Below are 18,867 nucleotides of genomic sequence, written 5' to 3'. Positions count from 1 at the left end.
GCCATACGTTAATATTAAATTTTTATGAAATATGAAACATTTTAGTTAATCAAGAAGGAGAAAACTTCTGGTTCAATGAAATAAAACACACAGGCTGGGTGTGGTGGCTCACGTCTAGCACGTGTAATCCTAGCACTTGGGAGGCCAAGGCACGCAGATTGCCTGAGCCCAGGAATTTGAGACTAGCCTGGGCAACATGTGAAACCCGATTTCTACAAAGAATACAGAAAAAAATTAGCCTAGTTTGGTGGTGCGTGCCTGTTGTCCCAGCTACTATGGAGGCTGAAGTGGGAGGATCACTTGGGCCCAGGGAAGTCAAGGCTGCAGTGAGCTGTGATCGTGCCACTGCATTCCAGCCTAGGCAACAGAATGAGACCCCGTCTCAAAACAAAAGCAAAAACAAAAACAAAAAACCAGACACATAACAATGCCACAGTTTTTTTAAAAAGTACAGGGTTGGTGCTAGGCAAGGTGGCTCATGCCTCTAATCCCAGCACTTTAGGAGGGTGAGGTGGGAGGATTGGCTAAAGTGGGAGGATTGCTTGAGCCCAGGAGTTTGAGGCTGCAGTGAGCTATGATTGTGCTACTGCACCATAGTCTGGACAACAGAGGGAGAACTTGTCTCAAAAAAAAAAAAAAAAAAAAAAAAAAGCCCGGGCACAGTGGCTCATGCCTGTAATCCCAGCACTTTGGCACTTTGGGAGGCCAAGTTGGGCAGATCACTTGAGGTCAGGAGTTTAAGACCAGCCTGGCCAACATGGTGAAACCCCGTCTCTACTAAACATACAAAAATTAGCTGGGCATGGTGGCGGGTGCCTGTAATCCCAGCTACTTAGGAGGCTGAGGCAGGAGAATCACTTGAAGCCAGAAGGCAGAGGTTGCAGTGAACCGAGGTCATGCCACTACACTCCAGCCTACGCGACAGAGCAAGACTCAATCTCAAAAAAAAAAAAAAAAAAAAAAAAAAAAATACAGGGCTGAATACTCTCTGAGTGCCACTTCTGTGTATATATTATGGGCTTACTGAGATTTAAGCATGTACTTGCTTATTTTATTTACTCAAGAGCCTCACCAAGTTCATAAACAGTTCTGCCTAGATTTTGACCACTGAGGGATCAAAAGGATTGATGACACTGGCGCTCAGAACTGTTTACGTGCCTTTTCTGAGGTTGTCCAACTAGTCCATCCATTTCAGGCTGTAAATTCCCAGAGGGCATAGACCCCCTTTTACTCGCTGACATACAATTCAATCTAAGAACATGCTGATGGTGGTGGGATAGTGTGTCAAAATGTAATAAAATATACAATGGGCCAGAAGACATTTTCAAACCTATTTTGGTCCTTGAGTAAAAAATTAAAAAACAAAATCAAAAAATTCTAAGCTGTATTCATTATAAGTAGACAGGAAAAGCGAGCATAAACAATAATATGAGTAGTAGTAACAATAACAATAGCTACTCTCTATTGAGTAATGACTCTGTGCCAACCAAGCTGGAACGCTTTATACATTAAAGCTATATTTTACAATAAGCCAGTGAGGAAAGTGCTAGAGCTGGGATTTGAAACCAGGGCTTCCTTTCTTCTTCCCCCCACCCGCCACCCCACCCAGTGGACTTGTATATAAAAGCACCTAGGACTTTCAGTACTGGAGAAAATGAGACCAGAGGGTTGAATCAGCTTTTATAATGACTTCTGACTCAGTCTCTGACACTTAGCAGGTTCAATGCTGTAAAGAGTGTGTCTTTGTTTCCATAGTTACAAGACAAGGCTTCTGATACCTGTTCCCAGCTTTCCTTGCAGGAATATTATAAAGATAAAGAAGCTGATTAAGTAACACAAGGGAAGGTTCTTAGAACTACTGCATTTGTGTGTAAAACAAAATAAGATAGGAGACTGACGTGAAGAGAGTCTTACACTATATTTCATCAAGTTTAGGATGCCACTGATTTAAAGACACATCCCAATTTCACAGACGTTTAAATGTGTGTCTTAAAATACATAACATATTTTACAGTATCAGATCTCAAAAGTTTTCTTAGGAAAGATGTATCATTTTAAAAGCATAACAGGCTAGACATGGTGGCTCACACCTGTAATCTCAGCATTTCAGGAGGTTGAGGCAGGAGGATCACTGGAGCCCAGGAATTCAAGGCTGCAGAGAGCTATGATCATGCCACTGCACTCCAGCCTGGGAAACAGAGAGAGACCCTGTCTCTAAAAATAAATTGAAAGCATAATGTATATTTGTATGAACTTCTATGGAATGGTGTCTATGAATGAATGAAGCAAGTTGTACAATAACATATACAGCATAAACCAATTATGATAACCACAGATGCACATTCAAAACACTATTAAATATTGATGAACATTTTTAGATATATTTCTGGAGAGTAACACAGCAACTTGCTAGTACTGGTTACCTCTGTGGAAGAAACTACAGTTGCAGTGGGAAAGTAATCAAAAGGGAATGGACTCAACCATGACGTTAAAGAAGATATTCATGCATATATAATATGAAATAGTTTTTTAAAAGGATAAATTACAAATTAGATTTTAAAAAATCTACCCACAATCTCATCAATAGGAAAAAGTCTGGAAGAACTTTTTAAAAAATGCCCATAATTCAACCAAATATAATCAAGGTTATTTATTGCTTATAACTTGCTTTTGTCAAATCTTCCCGTCAGCAAATATAATAGATCTAACCAATATCTTAAAAAGACAGTCATATCCACCCCTATCAGGAGTGCAGACCAACTGCAAAGCAAGTTTTATTTTTGGCTAGAATTGTATAAACAGAAGGCCCATTGTCACAGTCCCACTGGAAGAGACAGTGATCAAAAGTCACAGTTGTGTTGTAAAGTCTATCTGTTATTTCTTGGTAAACAAAGCTTATTTAGCAAAGCCTTTCAAAACATGAGAAGGCAAAACGAAAAATGAAATAGGTGAAGAGATGGAACCATTATGGTGACCTGAAGGGCTGGTGCCTCAGGAGGGCCGTGACTGCCCTCTAGGGGTGGAAGACTCACTTTGCACACCGAGCTGCGCAAGGCCCTAACAAGCGTAATCTCCGAAACGCTTCCCTCTCCCAGTAACGTGACCTTGAATCTGTTGTTGGTCATCATCACTGCTTTTATTACGTAATTGCCGTCTATTTTTCCGTTTCTTCTCTTGGTCTGTGTATGAGTTGTAGACAGTAGCTACTTCCATTGACAAAATGTTCCTTTCAGCTTTACCAAAGGCAAAAGACGCATGTGGCATCTAGGCTGGAAAATACAACTCAGATGGCCCTCACTCAGTGGTTTTACGGGGGCGAAGGGAGGCAGGAGGGAAGTGCTGAAAGAAAATACTTTCCAAAAATATTTACCAGATAAAGAAAAAGAACTAGGCTTGTGACCAAGACATTCCAAGGAGACACCCTTAGACATAAGCAATTTTCCAGGCCCGCTCCCCAGAAAGGTAGAAATGGCCAATTTCCACCCCCTCAACAGTCCTGCTCATACTTCTTCTGAAAATAAACACAACTAGAGCCAGGAGACACCTCCCCAAACTGGTCATAACTCAAAAAGAGACTCTGCCGTCACTTGCAGGGGAGTGCACAGAGGACATTTTGGAGCCGGGGTTCTTGGAAAGACCATAATTATAGTTATCTCCTTTGGTTGAGCCAAAGGAGGTAACTGGGAAACAGGCTGTGTGAGCCATTCTTCTCCCAGCGTAGTTTTGAGAAAGAAATCTCAGGGCAGACAACGAGAAGGGTGGCCCAAATAATTGAACGAAGTCATTCCTACTATTCCTTTTCTTTTCCTTTTTGGACAGAGTCTCGCTTTGTCACCCAGGCTGGAGTGGCACAATCTCGGTTCACTGCAACCTCCACCTCCCAGGTTCAAGCGATCCTCATGCCTCAGGTGCCTGAGTAGCTGGGATTACAGGCGCCCGCCACCACGCCCAGCTAATTTCTGTATTTTTAGTACAGACGGGGTTTTGCCGGGTTGCCCAGGCTGGTCTCAAACTCCTGACCTCAGGTGGTCCACCTGCCTCGGCCTCCAAAGTGTTGAGATTACAGGCATGAGCCACCATACCCGGCCTACTATTTCTTTTCTTTCTGAAGAGAAGGTCTTACAGTCTGAACCCCTTACTTTTGCACTGTCTGGTTTACATTCAACTGAGCTTGGAGCTTTTCCTGAAACCTCCCATGTGGCCAGGACCCTCTTTTCCAGTCTGCCACAAACCTTGCGGTCTGAGGGACCTCTGACACTGCAAGTCAAAAGCCTCATTCCTCCTCCCTATAACATCCTTCCACGGCCTGGGTGTGCCTCCTCCATCCGTGTGACTAACAAGGCTCACCTATGATCTTGTCCCCATGATCAGGCCAACGTCTTCACCCTCGGGCAAATGTACCTTGTTCGTTGCCACGTTCATGCATTTGCCCACAAAATAACTCTTGCCTAGAATGTCACCTCCCATCTCCCCTCCCATCTATTTAAAGTCTACCTTACCTACAAGATCCAATTTTAGTTACTTGTCTGTGTGACGCCTACACCAGCCCTCCTTCAGTTTCCTTCTTAACACTCCCTTATTGCAATACATTGGGCTGATAGCTCCCTTTTATTGTAGGCCTGTGCTATATGCTCTGCATACCTTACCTGATTTAATAGTATTGAATACTAGTACCCTATTATAGGTGCCTTATGTAGTACATACTATATAAGGCACTATTATTTTATTTTATTTTATTTTTTTTGAGACGGAGTCTCGCTCTGTCGCCCAGGCTGGAGTGCAGTGGCACAATCTCGGCTCACTGCAAGCTCTGCCTCCCGGGTTCACGCCATTCTCCTGCCTCAGCCTCTCCGAGTAGCTGGGACTACAGGCGCCCGCCACCACGCCCGGCTAATTTTTTGTATTTTTTAATAGAGACGGGGTTTCACCGTGGTCTCGATCTCCAGACCTCGTGATCCGCCCGCCTCGGCCTCCCAAAGTGCTGGGAATACAAGCGTGAGCCACCGCGCCCAGCCAAGGCACTATTATTATGTGCAGTGTACAGATGAGAAAACTTGAGTGTCAGAGACGTTAAGTAACTGATCTAAGGTCACACAGCTAGCTATCAACATTCTCTGATACCCGCTCCTACTTCCCTCTCAACCCTCATCTTGTACCACTTTCCCGCTTAATCTTTGTACTCTCATCACACTGGCTTTGTTTTTGTTTGGGACAGGATCTCACTCTGTCACTTGGGCTGGAGTGCAGTGGTGAGATCACGGCTCACTGCCACCTCCACTTTCTGGGCTCACACAATCCTCCCACCTAAGCCTCCTGAGGAGATGGGACTACAGGTGTGCGCCACCATGCCCCCTTAATGTTTTTGTATTTTTAGTAGAGATGGGGTTTCACCATGTTGCCCAGGCTGGTCTGGAATTCCTAGGCTCAAGTGATCTGACTGCCTCAGCCTCCCAAAGTGCTGGGATTAGAGGTGTGAGCCACTGTGCCCGGCCTTGTTTTTTCTTTCTCAAAAAACAAATCACAAAAGTCATGTCAGCCCCACCTCAGGACTTTTGCACTGGTTTTTGTTTGTAATGCCTCCCCAAATTTTTGTAGAACTGGTTCTTGCTTTTCATTACATGTCACCTCCTAGATCCTGTCCTAGCCTACCTTGCCTAAAACTGACTCCAAGTTTTCTTGGTCATGGCCTTTTATGTTCTTCAATGCACTTATAATCGCTGATATTCCTTTGATTTATCTGTCTGTTTACTTGTTATGCTAAACTATAGCATTGCAATATGGGCTCCATAAAAGCAGGGGCCTTGTCTGTGTTACTCCTAGCTGAATCCTTGTGATCCACAACAACACCTGGCATTGAGCGGGCATTCAAAAAATATTTTATTTTCTATTTTTAGAGATGGGGTCTTGCTCCATTGCCTAGGCTGGTGTGCAGTGGCGTGATCATAAACTCACTGTAGCCTTGAACTCCTAGGCTCACGCAATCCTCCCACCTCAGCCTCAGCCTCCCGAGTGGCTAGGACTGGAGTTGCACATCACCACACCTGGCTGATTTTTAAGTTTTTTTTTTTTTGGTAGAGATGGGGTCTCACTATGTTGCCTAGGCTGGTCTTGAACTCCTGGCCTCATGCAATACTCCCTCCCTTGGTCTCCAAAAGTGCTAGGATAACAGGTGTGAGCCACTCTTAATGTAAATATATATATACTTGAGACAAGGTCTCACTCTGTCGCCCAGGCTGGATGGCAGTAGTGCCATCATCATAGCTCACTGCAGCCTCAACCTCCTGGGCTCAAGTTGTCCTCCCACCTCAGCCTCCCGAGTAGCTGGGACTACAGATGTGTGTCACCATGCCTGCCTGATTTTTAAAAATTTTTTTTTGTAGAGACGGGGTCTCCCTATGTTGCCTAGGTGGCTCTGAAACTCCTGGACTCAAGGGATATGCCCATCTCGGCCCTCCAAAGTGCAGGGATTACAAGCATGAACTACACACCCAGCCAATATTTTTTCAATGAATAAATTACTCCAATATTCATGTTGTTAACCCCTATTCTATGCAACCTCTGCCTAAATTATAGTGCTTATAGCAGTTACAGTTTATACCATATAACCTAGCCATTGTATATTTATGGCTTTATGTCTTACACTGTTTGCTATGATTTCATCCACATTTGGATTCAGCCTATGTGTGTGCGTGTTCAATCACTGATTCGCAGGAGCTGGTGCTAGCTATGGATGTCGGCATTTCCCATTTCATCCAGTAGAGGACAGGTCATACAGAGCCTCTCAAATGGTAGCTGTTGAGTGATTCAGAGTGAGGTGAGAGATGTCTAGTGTACTCTCTTCTGCCTTGTTGAGCCCTCTTTGGGAAACATCCTCAGTCCAGAATCAAGTTTTCAGGTTTTTCTATTCCTCCTGATAATTCAGCTGCCTGGTTTTTGCCCAGCGCAAGTCCTGAGCCTGCTGGCATATCCTGGAGATCCTAGGCTCACAGCCCACCCAGGCTGGGAATAATCAGAAGCCACAAGGTGTTAAAAGCAAGTTAACTCCTTCTTGAGATGATTGTCCACCTGATTAAACTGAAGAACTGAAAAATATTTAAATTGGCAGCATTATGAAAAGAATGCTGGGTGGTTGGCCAACATATTTTATGTCTGGAACACATCTTCTTGCATTTTAACATTTAAGGAACTCTTTGGAAATTATCTGCAGAAAGTGGAAGGATTCCTCTGATAATGTATCGGGCTGCATATAATGTAGGCAAATTGGGCTGCCATAAAAAAGAGAGACAGATACACACAGACACACAGACACACACACACACACACACACACACACACACACACACACACAGAAAAGAGCTACTAAGTCCAAACACATTTGCTTAGAATGTTAAATTCTCATGAATTTATTTTTATTTACCTGCCTCGTTTTGGGGAGCATATATATTATTAACAAATATATACAACATTCAACAACTTGGCATAAAAGGCAAAAGTAAAAAAAAAAAAAAGAAAAAGATAGTTGAGAAGGCAACATAAAATGCACCTAAATGATAGTTTAAAAGTTCATTCCATATTAAACTATATACATGTTTTTTGAGTGGGCCACAAATTTGCCTTTAAGCTCTCTTGCCACCAACGCCAACACATCCACTCAGTTTCAAGATGTGAGTAAATATCTAATATTTCTATCATATAAGTGAAATTAGCAAGCACAATCACATTCAAAGACACGAGAAGATACACTGTAATCAGGAATAACAAACTCATTACTACACATTTCTAAAACACTTAGAACAATATTTTGAGTTCCTAAAATGGTCAGTATCCCTTTTCTTCTCCCTTTGCAATAGTCCTAGGAGAAAAATCGCATATTAAAAAACCTTCAGCTAAGCAGGACGTGTTCTGAATGCTGGAAGACTTACTTCCTTTTTTGTTAATCACGGAAGACAGCAAGTAGGTAGCCCAGGCAAAAGGCAAAGAAACTAAAACTATTAAAAGACTTACGTGTCATGTATGAATGTTATTCCAAAATACTCCTTTTCTTTCAGGTTGAAATGTGAAGCCACTAGGTCCAGCAACTCTCTTGCTAGAAGTTTGGGCTGTCAAAATAAAAATCTGGTTAGAAGCAATTTGGTTGCCTCTCTCTTACTGCTACCACCTTCCTCTGCCCTAAATAGTTTAAAGTAGCTTTTGTTTATTTGTTTGTTTCTTTATTACCTGCCCTTGTTTGTGGATTAGGTTGATGTACTATAGACAACTCTTTAAGAATTGTGGGAAGGAGAAGAGATGGGAATAGGAATATCAATGAGACTATCATTTTCATGTATTTGCAATTCACTCAAGTACCTTACATTTTCCCTCTAAGGTGCACTTACTAAGATGTTTTGGAAAAAACACTCTTTTATATGTAATGTGGTGCTAAGGCCCAAGACAAAGAATATTAAACACCTTGCTGCTTGGTTATCTGTGATATGTAAAAGATTGCAGGAATCATTTTGCTTGTTGGTGGCCAGTTGAAGAAGCCCAAGACTCAAAGCTGTGGGACTACTGATGAAAATATTAATAATAATAATAGTTACCATTTATTATGCTGAACTTATATCCCATTGTCATTTAGTCCTTATAATGAGCTATGAGGTAGGGCTTTTTATTTCCATTTTATAAATGAGTCAACCAAGGCCCAGAGGGGTTAAGCACCTTGCTTGATGTTACATTGTTAGTAAGGGCAGGGATTTGAACCTAGTCTGTCTCCTTCTAAAGCCTAAGCTTTTCCTTCCTAAGATAGAGAAATTGTACCCATTCCACACATCATCATCAACAGTGATGAGCACCTAGTTAGAAGAAGGATATAATCTATAAGCTTTTGGGAAGCTCTGGATCTGCTGAGAAGAAGCATGGGCTTAGAATCAGCCAGAATGCCTGGAGTGATAATTGATGCTGGGTTTGGAGGCACTGGGGAAGAAAAGGGGAATGCTTGCAGGAGGGCACTCTGGATGGATTCTTTCTGAACTTTGAGCCAAAGAGCTTAGGGTATATTACGATGGCTGTTGGGGATAAAAATGGACATGATTTAAAGAAAAAAAGAAAAGAAACAGGCAGACATCTGGACTAAAGGTCTACTTGGGCAAAGCTACTGTTGACTGTACTATTTCACTCTAATTGAAGCCTAAGCATAGTGGGCTAGGGACAGGCCTCAGAAGAGAAAAGAATTTAGGTTTGGTTAGAGGAGAAAATTCTAGGCTAGCTGTAGGTGTGGCCCGTCCACAAGGACTTTCACAATTTTTAAAGACTCTTGGTCCAGAGTGTTGGGTGAATAGAAAGAGAAGCATCAACAATTAAAATATCATCGCTTGGCTGGGCTCAGTGGCTCACGCCTGGAATCCTAGCATTTTGGGAGGCTGAGGAGGGTGGATCACTTGAGGTCAGGGGTTCGAGGCCGCCTGGCCAACCTGGTAAAACCCTGTCTCTACTAAAAATACAAAAATTAGCCAGGCGAGGTGGCGGTGGCCTGTAGTCCCAGCTATTCAAGAGGCTGAGTCAGGAGAATCACTTGAACCCGGGAGGCAGAGGTTGCAGTGACCTGAGATTGCGCTACTGCATTCCAGCCTGGGCAACAGAGCAAGACTCCATCTGAAAAAATCTATCTATATCTATATCATTACTTATATAGTGCCATATATTTTACAAAGAGATTTCACTCACATATATAATCTAGCTTGATTTTTAACCACAATTCTTCTGAGAAGCCTAGGCAGTTCACAGCTGACAAAACTGGGTATTTCACTTGCACAATGCCATGTAGCTGGACAGTGGCAGAATACAGATTCTCACCTCACAATAATCCTTTCAGGAATTACTATGGTTCCCAATTTACCGACAAGCGGCTCAGAGAAGTAAAGTCAATTTCCCAGGGTCACAGAGCTATTAAGTGTCAAGCTAAGATTGGAACTCAAGTGTCTCTGAATCCATGTCACCAGGCTATAATTACTCCAACATATGGACCAAGTTTTCTGACTTCGAAGATGCTTTTTTCCCCTTGATCAATTCTGAGTCATTGGCTTTGAGGCAAAGATAACGGAGAAGCCTGAATACAGACTATGAGGCTCAGAGAGGGAACGAGGATGAGCTGTCCCTGTGTGGGCAAAACCTACCTGGGCAAGACTTATCTGTGTAACACCGACTTGGGCAACACCTACCTTGGCAAAACCTATCTGGGCAACACCCACGTGGGCAACACCTACCTGAACCAGCAGCTCCAGTCTCCTATCATCCAGGAGGTGCACCTGGCAGTGCCTGCCTTCCGTCATCTGCAGAAACAAGACAGCAAGAGTGGTGTCAGGGCCACGGCTGGCAAGCAAACCTTTGGACTCGTTGTATCATTTATTTTATACGAGATGGGCTCAGCCTAAAAATGGCTTTAGGTGAGTTAATAAACAGGCGTGGCCAGAAACAGATTTATTATATGGGAGTAACTGGATTTAAAAGAAGAACAAAGAGCACAGGCTAGTCAATATATTGTAAAAATAATGTCCATAGAGTCCACGAAGTTCAAACAATGCACATGAAATTATTCTATGAAAAGTATGTCTCCATCCCAGAGGAAACTACTATATTTTTCCTGGAATTAATGTTTTATTTAAAAAAAAAAAAAAAAGAAAGAAAAGCCAGCCGGGCACAGTGGCTCACGCCTGTAATCCTAGCATTTCAGGAGGCAGAGACAGGCAGATCGCTTGAGGCCAGGAGTTTGAGACCAGCCTGGGCAACATAGTGGAACCCCGTCTCTACTAAAACTACAAAAAATAGCCAGGCATGTGGCGCACGCTTGTAATCCCAGCTATTCAGGAGGCTAAGGCATGAGAATTTGCTTGAACCTGGGCAGTGGAGTTTGCAGTGAGCTGCGATCACGCCACTACACTACAGCTTGAGTGACACAGCGAGCCTCTGTCTCAAAAAAAAAAAAAAAAAATAGGCTTTATTCAGCTGGGCACAGTGGTTCACGCCTGTAATCCCAACACTTTGGGGGCGCCAATCAGGGCGGATCACTTGAGGCCAGCAGTTTGAGACCAGCCTGGCCAACATGGTGAAACCCCCTTTCTACAAAAAATACAAAAATTAGCCTGGCACAGTGGTATGTGCCTGTAGTCCCAGCTACTCAGGAGGCTGAGTTGGGAGAATCACTTTGGCCTGGGAGGTTGAGGCTGCAGTAAGCTGAGATTGTACCACTGCACTCCAGCCTGGGTGACACAGAGAGACCGTTTTCTAAAAAACAGAAAAAAAAGTCTTTATTCACTGGTGTGTTTAACGTCTCTCTGGGCATGGTGGCATGCACCTATAGTCCCAGCTACTCAAGAGGCTGAGGTGGGAGGATTGGTTAAGGCCAGGAGTTCAAGACTGTAGTGAGCCAGGATCACGCCTGTGAATAGCCACTGCACCCAAGCCTGTGGGCAACACAGACCTCATCTCTTCAAATAAAAATGAAAAGTCTTCATTTTGGAAACTCTCCCCCTACTTTTAGTCCACCAACATAGTTTACTATCACCACCATAGTTAAGAACAGTTAAGATACATAGTTAAGAACAGTTTGATATATACATTTTCAATTATATTTAGTTTTCTATTATTCAGAATTGCAATACTAAAAAAACTTTGTAAAATACTTAAACATTGCATAGAATGCCAAGATACTCCTTGATTAACTCATGTTCCAAACCATTTTATCTGCAGAAATCACCATCCTGTTAGTTTAAGAATCCTCAAAGACCACTTTTATATGTATTTTCAGATATATATTTACATATTAAAATATTTCATATTATTTTACTTTAGTACATATTTTATTGAATGTATTGTTTTGCAAATGAAGTACTCTTAATATTTCCATGTGAGTGTAACCATCCAGAAATTTGATATATATGTGTGTATATGTGTGTATCCGTGTATGTGTGTGTATACATTTTTTGTTGTTGTTGTTTCTTTCTTTTTCAATTTGAGTAGGACTATGCTTCACTTGCTGTTTTGCCTTTTGCTTTTTAAATTCAATGTTTCTTGTTGATCTTTCCAATGTCAGCACATATAGGTGGACCTCATTCTTTTTAAAGACTCTATAGTATCAATCATTGTGTGAATACATGATAATTGAACAAGAGAAACAGGTTGTTTCCAATCTTTTGCTATCACAAGCAATGTCACCATGAACTTTGCACATCTAGCTTTGTCCATGGATATGGAATTGCTAGGTCACTTTTGAAAAGCAGGGGCAGCATTTTGGCTCTAAGCTGTTGTACAAAACTATAAGATCTAGGAACTCAGATACATATAAACCTAATTGAAAAAGAAAATAGCCTCCATTACTGAGTACCAACAACTTACTCAGCAGTGCATGAAGTGTTTTATATACATTATTTATAAGCGGCACAGTTACCTTCTGGGATTAGTATTATTATCCCCATTTAACAGATAAATTGAGGCTCAGACTGGGATAAGTAACAAGTTTTCAACGTGAAAAATACTAATTATTGAATTTATAGTTTTAATCGAACTCTGCTCTAAGAGTCTGAAAACTCGCTCAGCTAGTTAGACCATGGTATTATGAAGATGTGGCCCAGGGGAAGCACTGAGGTAGTGCTAAGAGGTAAGTGAGTGAGCTTTACTTTGTCTCATGGCCTCAGCCTATGTCTTTAATTCTGCAAAGCCAAGGTCAAATATACACCTTGCGTGACAAGGGGAAACGGAGCCAGTCTTTATTAGTTCTAGGCACTCAGCTGGGCTCTTTACATGTATTATCTCAGTAAAGCTCTGCAAAAATTTACAATATGGCAACATCCCCATTTTACCGACAGGAAATTGAGGTACGGAATTTATGGTAATTTACTCAAAGTTACCTAGGCAAGAAAACAGCCAAGTCAAGATTTGAATTAATGTCTAACTAAAAAAAAAAAAAAAAAAAAAGTAAGTCATCTTTTTTCTACTTTTCTGTACCAGAGGAGGAGATAATTAAGAGAGAAATAAATAAATGTGTCAGTGTTTCTATACCAGAGGAGGATATAATTAAGAGAGAAACAAATAAATGTGTCAGTTTAAATCACTTTACTTCTTTTGTAAAACAACCTTAGAAAGCTAATCCTAGGTATATGCCCTACAGAAAGATATAATAAAATAATGCTCAAAAGATCACACAGTGTGAATCCATTAAGGAATATGTCATAATTGAGAAAATATTTAAAGCTACTCTGTTGTCCTATAATCCAAATAAATTTATTTCCTGACTTTAAAAAATCAGGCTGGGCGTGTTGGCTCACACCTGTAATCTCAGCACTTTGGGAGGCCAAGGCAGGTGGATGACCTGAGGTCAGGAGTTCGAGACCAGCCTGGCCAACATGGTGAAACACTGTCTCTACTAAAGTACAAAAAATTAGCCGGGCGTAGTGGCAGGCGCCTGTAATCCCAGCTACTTGGGAGTCTGAGGCGAGATTGCATAACTGCACTCCAGCCTGGGCAACAAGAGTGAAACTCCATTTCAAAAAAAAAAAAAAAAATCACCTTTTTTGCCTTTCCATTTTTGCTTTGGACCGCCCTCATGTTAGACAATATTCCTTTTAGGAACAGATAATTTTATTCTAGACTATTCAACTGTAGATATCTTTTTGATGTGCCTAACCATTTCATGACAAACTTAGGCATTGGTGGCTAGGTTTTACTTGGTCCTGCCCCTTTGGCCTCAGGTGATTGGGCAAGGGATAGATACCTGACTCAAGCTGGGCCAATCAGAACCTCAGTCCAGGGAATCTGGAATTGTGTCTGAGAGGATAAAAACTTGGTTGTTTACGGGCAGCCATTGTGTGTGTGTGGAGAAAAGGAAAGCCATCTGCAGAAAGAATGAGGGAGACAAGTAGCTAGAAGGAGGCAAGAGAGCTGGGTGCAGTGGCTAGCGCCTGTAATCCCAGCACTTTGGGAGGCCGAGGCAGGAGGATCACTTGAGGTCAGAAGTTTAAAACCAGCCTGGCCAACGTGGTGAAAGCTTGTCTCTACTAAAAAAATACAAAAATTAGCTGGGTGTGGTGGTGTGCATCTGTAATCCCAGCTACTTGGGAGGCTGAGGCAGGAGAATTGCTTGAACCAGGAGGCGGAGATTGCAATGAGCCAAGATTGCGCCACTGTACTCCAGCCTAGGTGACAGAGCAAGACACTAACTCAAAAAAAAAAAAAAAAAAAAAAAAAAAAAAACAAAGAAGGAGGCAAGAGAAATCATGTGACCTACGAAGAAAAGCTTAGGAGAGTTGTTGTCAGAGTTCCTAATGTTTTCCAGTCACTTACAGTCCTTTTCACTGATCCGGGTGAATTTTTGTCCTTGAGTTCCATGAAACACCCTGTATTCCTTTGACAAATCCACTTTTTTCCCCTCTCTTAAGCTAAGAGGGAGGATTCTGCTTTATTTATTTATTTTTGAGATAGAGTCTCTCTCTGTCACCCAGGCTGGAATGTAGTGGCACCAAGATGGCTCACTGCAGCCTTGACCTCCTGGGCTCTAGTGATCCTCCCGCCTCCAACTCCTGAGTAGCTGGGACTATGGGTACATGCCATCATGCCTGGCTAATTTATATATATATATTTTGCAGAGACAGGGTCTTACTATCTTGCCCATGCTGGTCTGGATCTCCTGGGCTCAAGCAACCTGCCCGCCTTGGACTTCCAAAGTATTGGGATTACAGATGTGAGCGATAGTACCCAGCCAGATTCTGCTTCTTGCAACTAAAGCATCGTTATAAGACTCCACTAATTTCCACGCCAAAACCAAAGCAAAAGGGTTCCAAAGCATAGACTCTCCAAATGATGTCATTAATATGAGAAAGTCATCTACTTATAGTCACTGAGGCGCCCATCGATGACAATACAACAACCAAGAGAGGCTGACATCTGGGGAGGGGCGTGAACAAACACCTGAGGGTTTGGTGGAACACCACGCAGGCTGGAGAGGGGAGCACAGATGAACTAGAGAGAAAAACACCAGGGTTACATGTCCGCGCAGCACACATGGTGTTCAGTATGTGGAAAGATGGCTCTGCTGATAGGTCAGGGGGCTGATTTGATGCTCGATAGCAACAGAAAGGCCTGCCCTTGTCACTTATTTAAATTGGAGGTGGAAAAGGGATGGATGTATTTTGTTCATCATAACAGTGCTTATGAATAAATATTAGTTGATAATATTAGAAATCGGGTAATGCCACATAATTAAAAAATCCAAATTGACAGCTTCTTTTGACAAATGGTAAGACCTGGAAATTCTGGGCTTGATTTCCTCCATGGCAACATTTGGCAAGGGCAGGGCAGAGTAGTTCTCTATTCCGACGAGGTTTGTGTCTCTGGTTCACCCAAATGTATGTATGACCTCCAGGCTCCTGGGAGGTGTAGTGAGTTCTGTCATCTGAGTGAGCAAACCCTGATTTAAGTGGTGCCAGCAAAGAGACACAACCAACATAAACACAAACCCTGCTGTGGACCAGGCAAAGTGCTTGACATTTAACACTCATTAATGTATAGAATTTCAACCTCTACACAAACCTATCAAGGGGGCATCCTCATTTTAACCACCAGGAAATTAAGGCCTGAGAAGTGTTGTAACTTGCACAGGAGTTCTAATGCAGTTATACTCTGGATCGAAATCATAATTTATCTCTTACTAGCTGTGTTACCTTAGAGAAATTACTTGACCTTTCTGAGCCTTATAAGAAATGTCCTGACAGCATTTAATCTGAAACTCAGAATAAAATCAGCCACTTCTGAGGCCCACAATTATCGTAGTCCCTATTTGTTTGAAAACTGACAGCTACACTTTTCTGTAATCTATATATTTTCCCATTTAAAAAAACACATTTTTAATGGGAGGAATATTACTGACCCATTTTAAAGAAGATAAATAACAGGTAAAGTTAACAAGTCACTTAATGAGCATATGGCAGAAAAATCCTCCAGAGCTGCTGTAGTGGAAACAAAGAAAGAGAAGGAACCATTGGTTTTTGAGTGTCTTCTGTGTGCCTGGCACCCAGCGAGGCACTTTAATTATACCAATAATATCACTCCTAGGCACTTTCTATATTCCAGGTATTGCACTAAGCACTTTAAATAATCAATTCTCATGATGCTTACATGAGGTGGGTACTTTTAGCACTCCAACTGATGTTAGAGAGATGATAAATAACAAAATTCTTAAGTGGCAGAACCAGATCCAAATTCAAAGCCCAAGGCGCTTAACCACTTAGCAATACAGATGGTACTACACACACTGTAAAGTGACAAATGGTGAGAAAACTTCCCACGCAGCCCATTTTCAATGGATCAGATGAGTGGGTAGAAAAAAAAAAACCAAAGAATCATGAAGCAGGCATGAAAACTCATTGCACTTCCAGAAAAAAATAATTTGAATAAAAGTAGTTAGAACTGCAGAATTTATAAATAGAAAGCATCTTAGAAGGTATCTATTAACCACTGCTTATTTGAAACATGGGGAAACTAAGGAATGGATGTACCCAAAGCCACACAGCTAGTTAATGCCAGACCTGGGCTTAAAACTTAGGACTCTGACTCCCAGGCCAGAGCATAAGTGACCTGAACAAGGTCACTCACGTAATAAATACCATATTATTCAAATGAACTTCCTCCCCAACGTGTCAATTAAAATTTTTTTTTAAATTATAACAACAGAAAAAAATAAAACCCCAACCGGGAATTTTAAATTTATCTTAAAACCTGACCTGGGCCAGGTGTGTTGGTTCACGCTTGTCATCTCAGCACCTTGGGAGGCTGAGGCGGAAGCACTGTTTGAGCCCAGGAGTTTGAGACCCACCTGGGTGACATAGTGAGAAACCACCTCTACAAAATATTTAAAAATGAGCCGGGCATTGTGGTGTGTGCCTGTAGTCCCAGCTACTGAGGAAGCTGAGGCAGGAGGATTGCTGGAGCCCAGCAGCAGTTCAAGACCAGCCTGGGCAATATAGCAAGACCCTGTCTCTAAAAGCAAAAACCAAAAAAAAAAAAAAAACAACAAAAAAACCCAACAACAACAACAGCAACAACAAAAAACAGGAGTTATATTTGAAGAGAGCTGTATGTGGAGCACAATGATTATAATTACAAATACAGGATCATTTCTGAACCCCCAGAGACCATCAGAATAGTTTCAGAATTGACCCCTACCTAGTGGCAGCTAAGAGCAGCAATGCTTCAGATGAAATAAAAAACATATTTAAAAAACGACCTCTTTGGAAAGCTTCTCTTCACAACCACTCTGACTTGATCCCCTTCCCGCTACCTTCTCCCCTCACTGAACCCCAGGAATTCGAAGGCAAAAATTACATGTGTTGGATTAAAACTCCCACCTTGGTCTCCAGCTGGCCTGTGTTTGCTCCCCAGCTGATAAGAGTCAGTCCTCAGAGTGCAAGTGCTGATTACTGGTGGAAAGACTTTGTCCATCCGGTCAGTGGTTAAATGAGGAAGATCAGAAGGGAAGTGAGAACTGGCTATAAGCCAGACCTCTGGTCTCAAGGAGGGCCCTGATGCGGCAGCCCTTAGTGGGGTTCAAGTCTATATGAGAACACACTCCCCCACCCTGGCCCCCAATCCCACTGCCTGGTTTAGGAGATGAGAGAGGAGAGTGGGTTGGTAAGAAACCAAAAGGCAATTCAAGACAGGGCAGTATGGAACCACTCATAACAACCAGGGTCAGCTTAAAAGGCAACAGGAAATAGCTACAAAAAAAGACCAAAATCCCAGCCTACTTTGGTTTTGCTTTAGTTGTTCTTTGGAACAGAAACATATGAAATTGGTAAGGAAGAATCAAGCTTTTTAAAAAATTTTTCTTCTCTGTCTCTCTCGTTCCTTTTGACCTTTTTGAAAGCCTAGTGAGAAAGGGCCTGCTTCATAAAAATGCCTCCTCAGGATTTTCTGTGCGGTCACCTTCTAGAATGAAATCTGCCATCTGGAAGGGTGAAAACCCAGCTATCTGAGCAGGTTCCATAATTCCAATTGAGGCCTACAATGGTCCAAAACTGTCTAAGAGCTTGATTGCTTCATTCACCACTGTCTCCGCAGGGCCTAGAACAGTGCCTGGCACACGGTGAGACCGTGGTATATAAATATCTGCTGAGTTAAGAAATGCCTTAACTGTTCAGAACCCAGACACAGCTAACACTGAAATACATTCACAAATGATTTTTTTTTTTCCACACAGGGTCTCACTCTGTCACCCAGGCTGGAGTACAGTGGCACAACCACGACTCACTGCAGTCTTGACTTCCCCAACTCAAGTGATCCTCCCATGTCAACCTCCCGAATAGCTGGGACTATAGGCAAGTGCCACCACACCTGGCTGATTTTTTGTACAGACGGGGATCTCAGTATGTTGCCCAGGCTTGTCTTCAACCCCTAGGCTCAAGTAGTCCTCCTGCCTTGGCTTCCCAAAGTGCTGGGATTACAGCTGTGAGCCATTGCATCTGGCTCACAAATGATTTAAACGGACAGAGCATAATCCAAAGCGAGGATGTTCCAGGCAACTCCCAAGCCCTGGCCCAGAAAAACTCACACATAAAAAACACTCTTTCCACCCAGAGAACAAGGTGTGTTTTTAAACTCCTCATCAGATGAGATATTCTGGAGGAACTGGAGAGCAGGAGAAGGATGTATCTAGGACGTTCTTACTTTGGGATCTATTGAGTGGATGGAGTTTTATATTTCACCCTAATGATGTCAACCCTAGCTGAACAGGGCCCCTTTATGTCATCTCTGGGTGTTGACTGAATATGAGCTATTGACACTCCCGTTCAGAGAATGGCCTAGACTGACACAGATGTCTCCAAATGCAGTCAGCTGTGATTT

At 42.3% G+C, this 18,867-nt stretch overlaps 1 protein-coding gene across 1 annotated transcript in view; it reads right to left on the bottom strand.

Annotated features, from left to right (window-relative positions):
• The window catches only part of FRMD4B (FERM domain containing 4B), a 216,578-nt gene that overhangs the window by 135,393 nt on the left and 62,318 nt on the right, over positions 1-18,867 (bottom strand). Inside the window, exons 2-3 of the mRNA XM_003264875.4 lie at positions 10,242-10,307; positions 8,005-8,099 (exon numbers count right to left, since the gene is read on the bottom strand). Coding sequence (XP_003264923.2) covers positions 8,005-8,099; positions 10,242-10,307 — 161 coding nt within the window. The remainder of the gene's footprint in view (positions 1-8,004; positions 8,100-10,241; positions 10,308-18,867) is intronic.

This window comes from Nomascus leucogenys, chromosome 21 (genome assembly GCF_006542625.1).
Source record: "Nomascus leucogenys isolate Asia chromosome 21, Asia_NLE_v1, whole genome shotgun sequence".
NCBI classification, from domain to species: Eukaryota; Metazoa; Chordata; class Mammalia; order Primates; family Hylobatidae; genus Nomascus; species Nomascus leucogenys.
The sequence above is the reverse complement of the archived record's forward strand: the minus strand, read 5'-3'. Positions and strand labels throughout refer to the sequence as shown.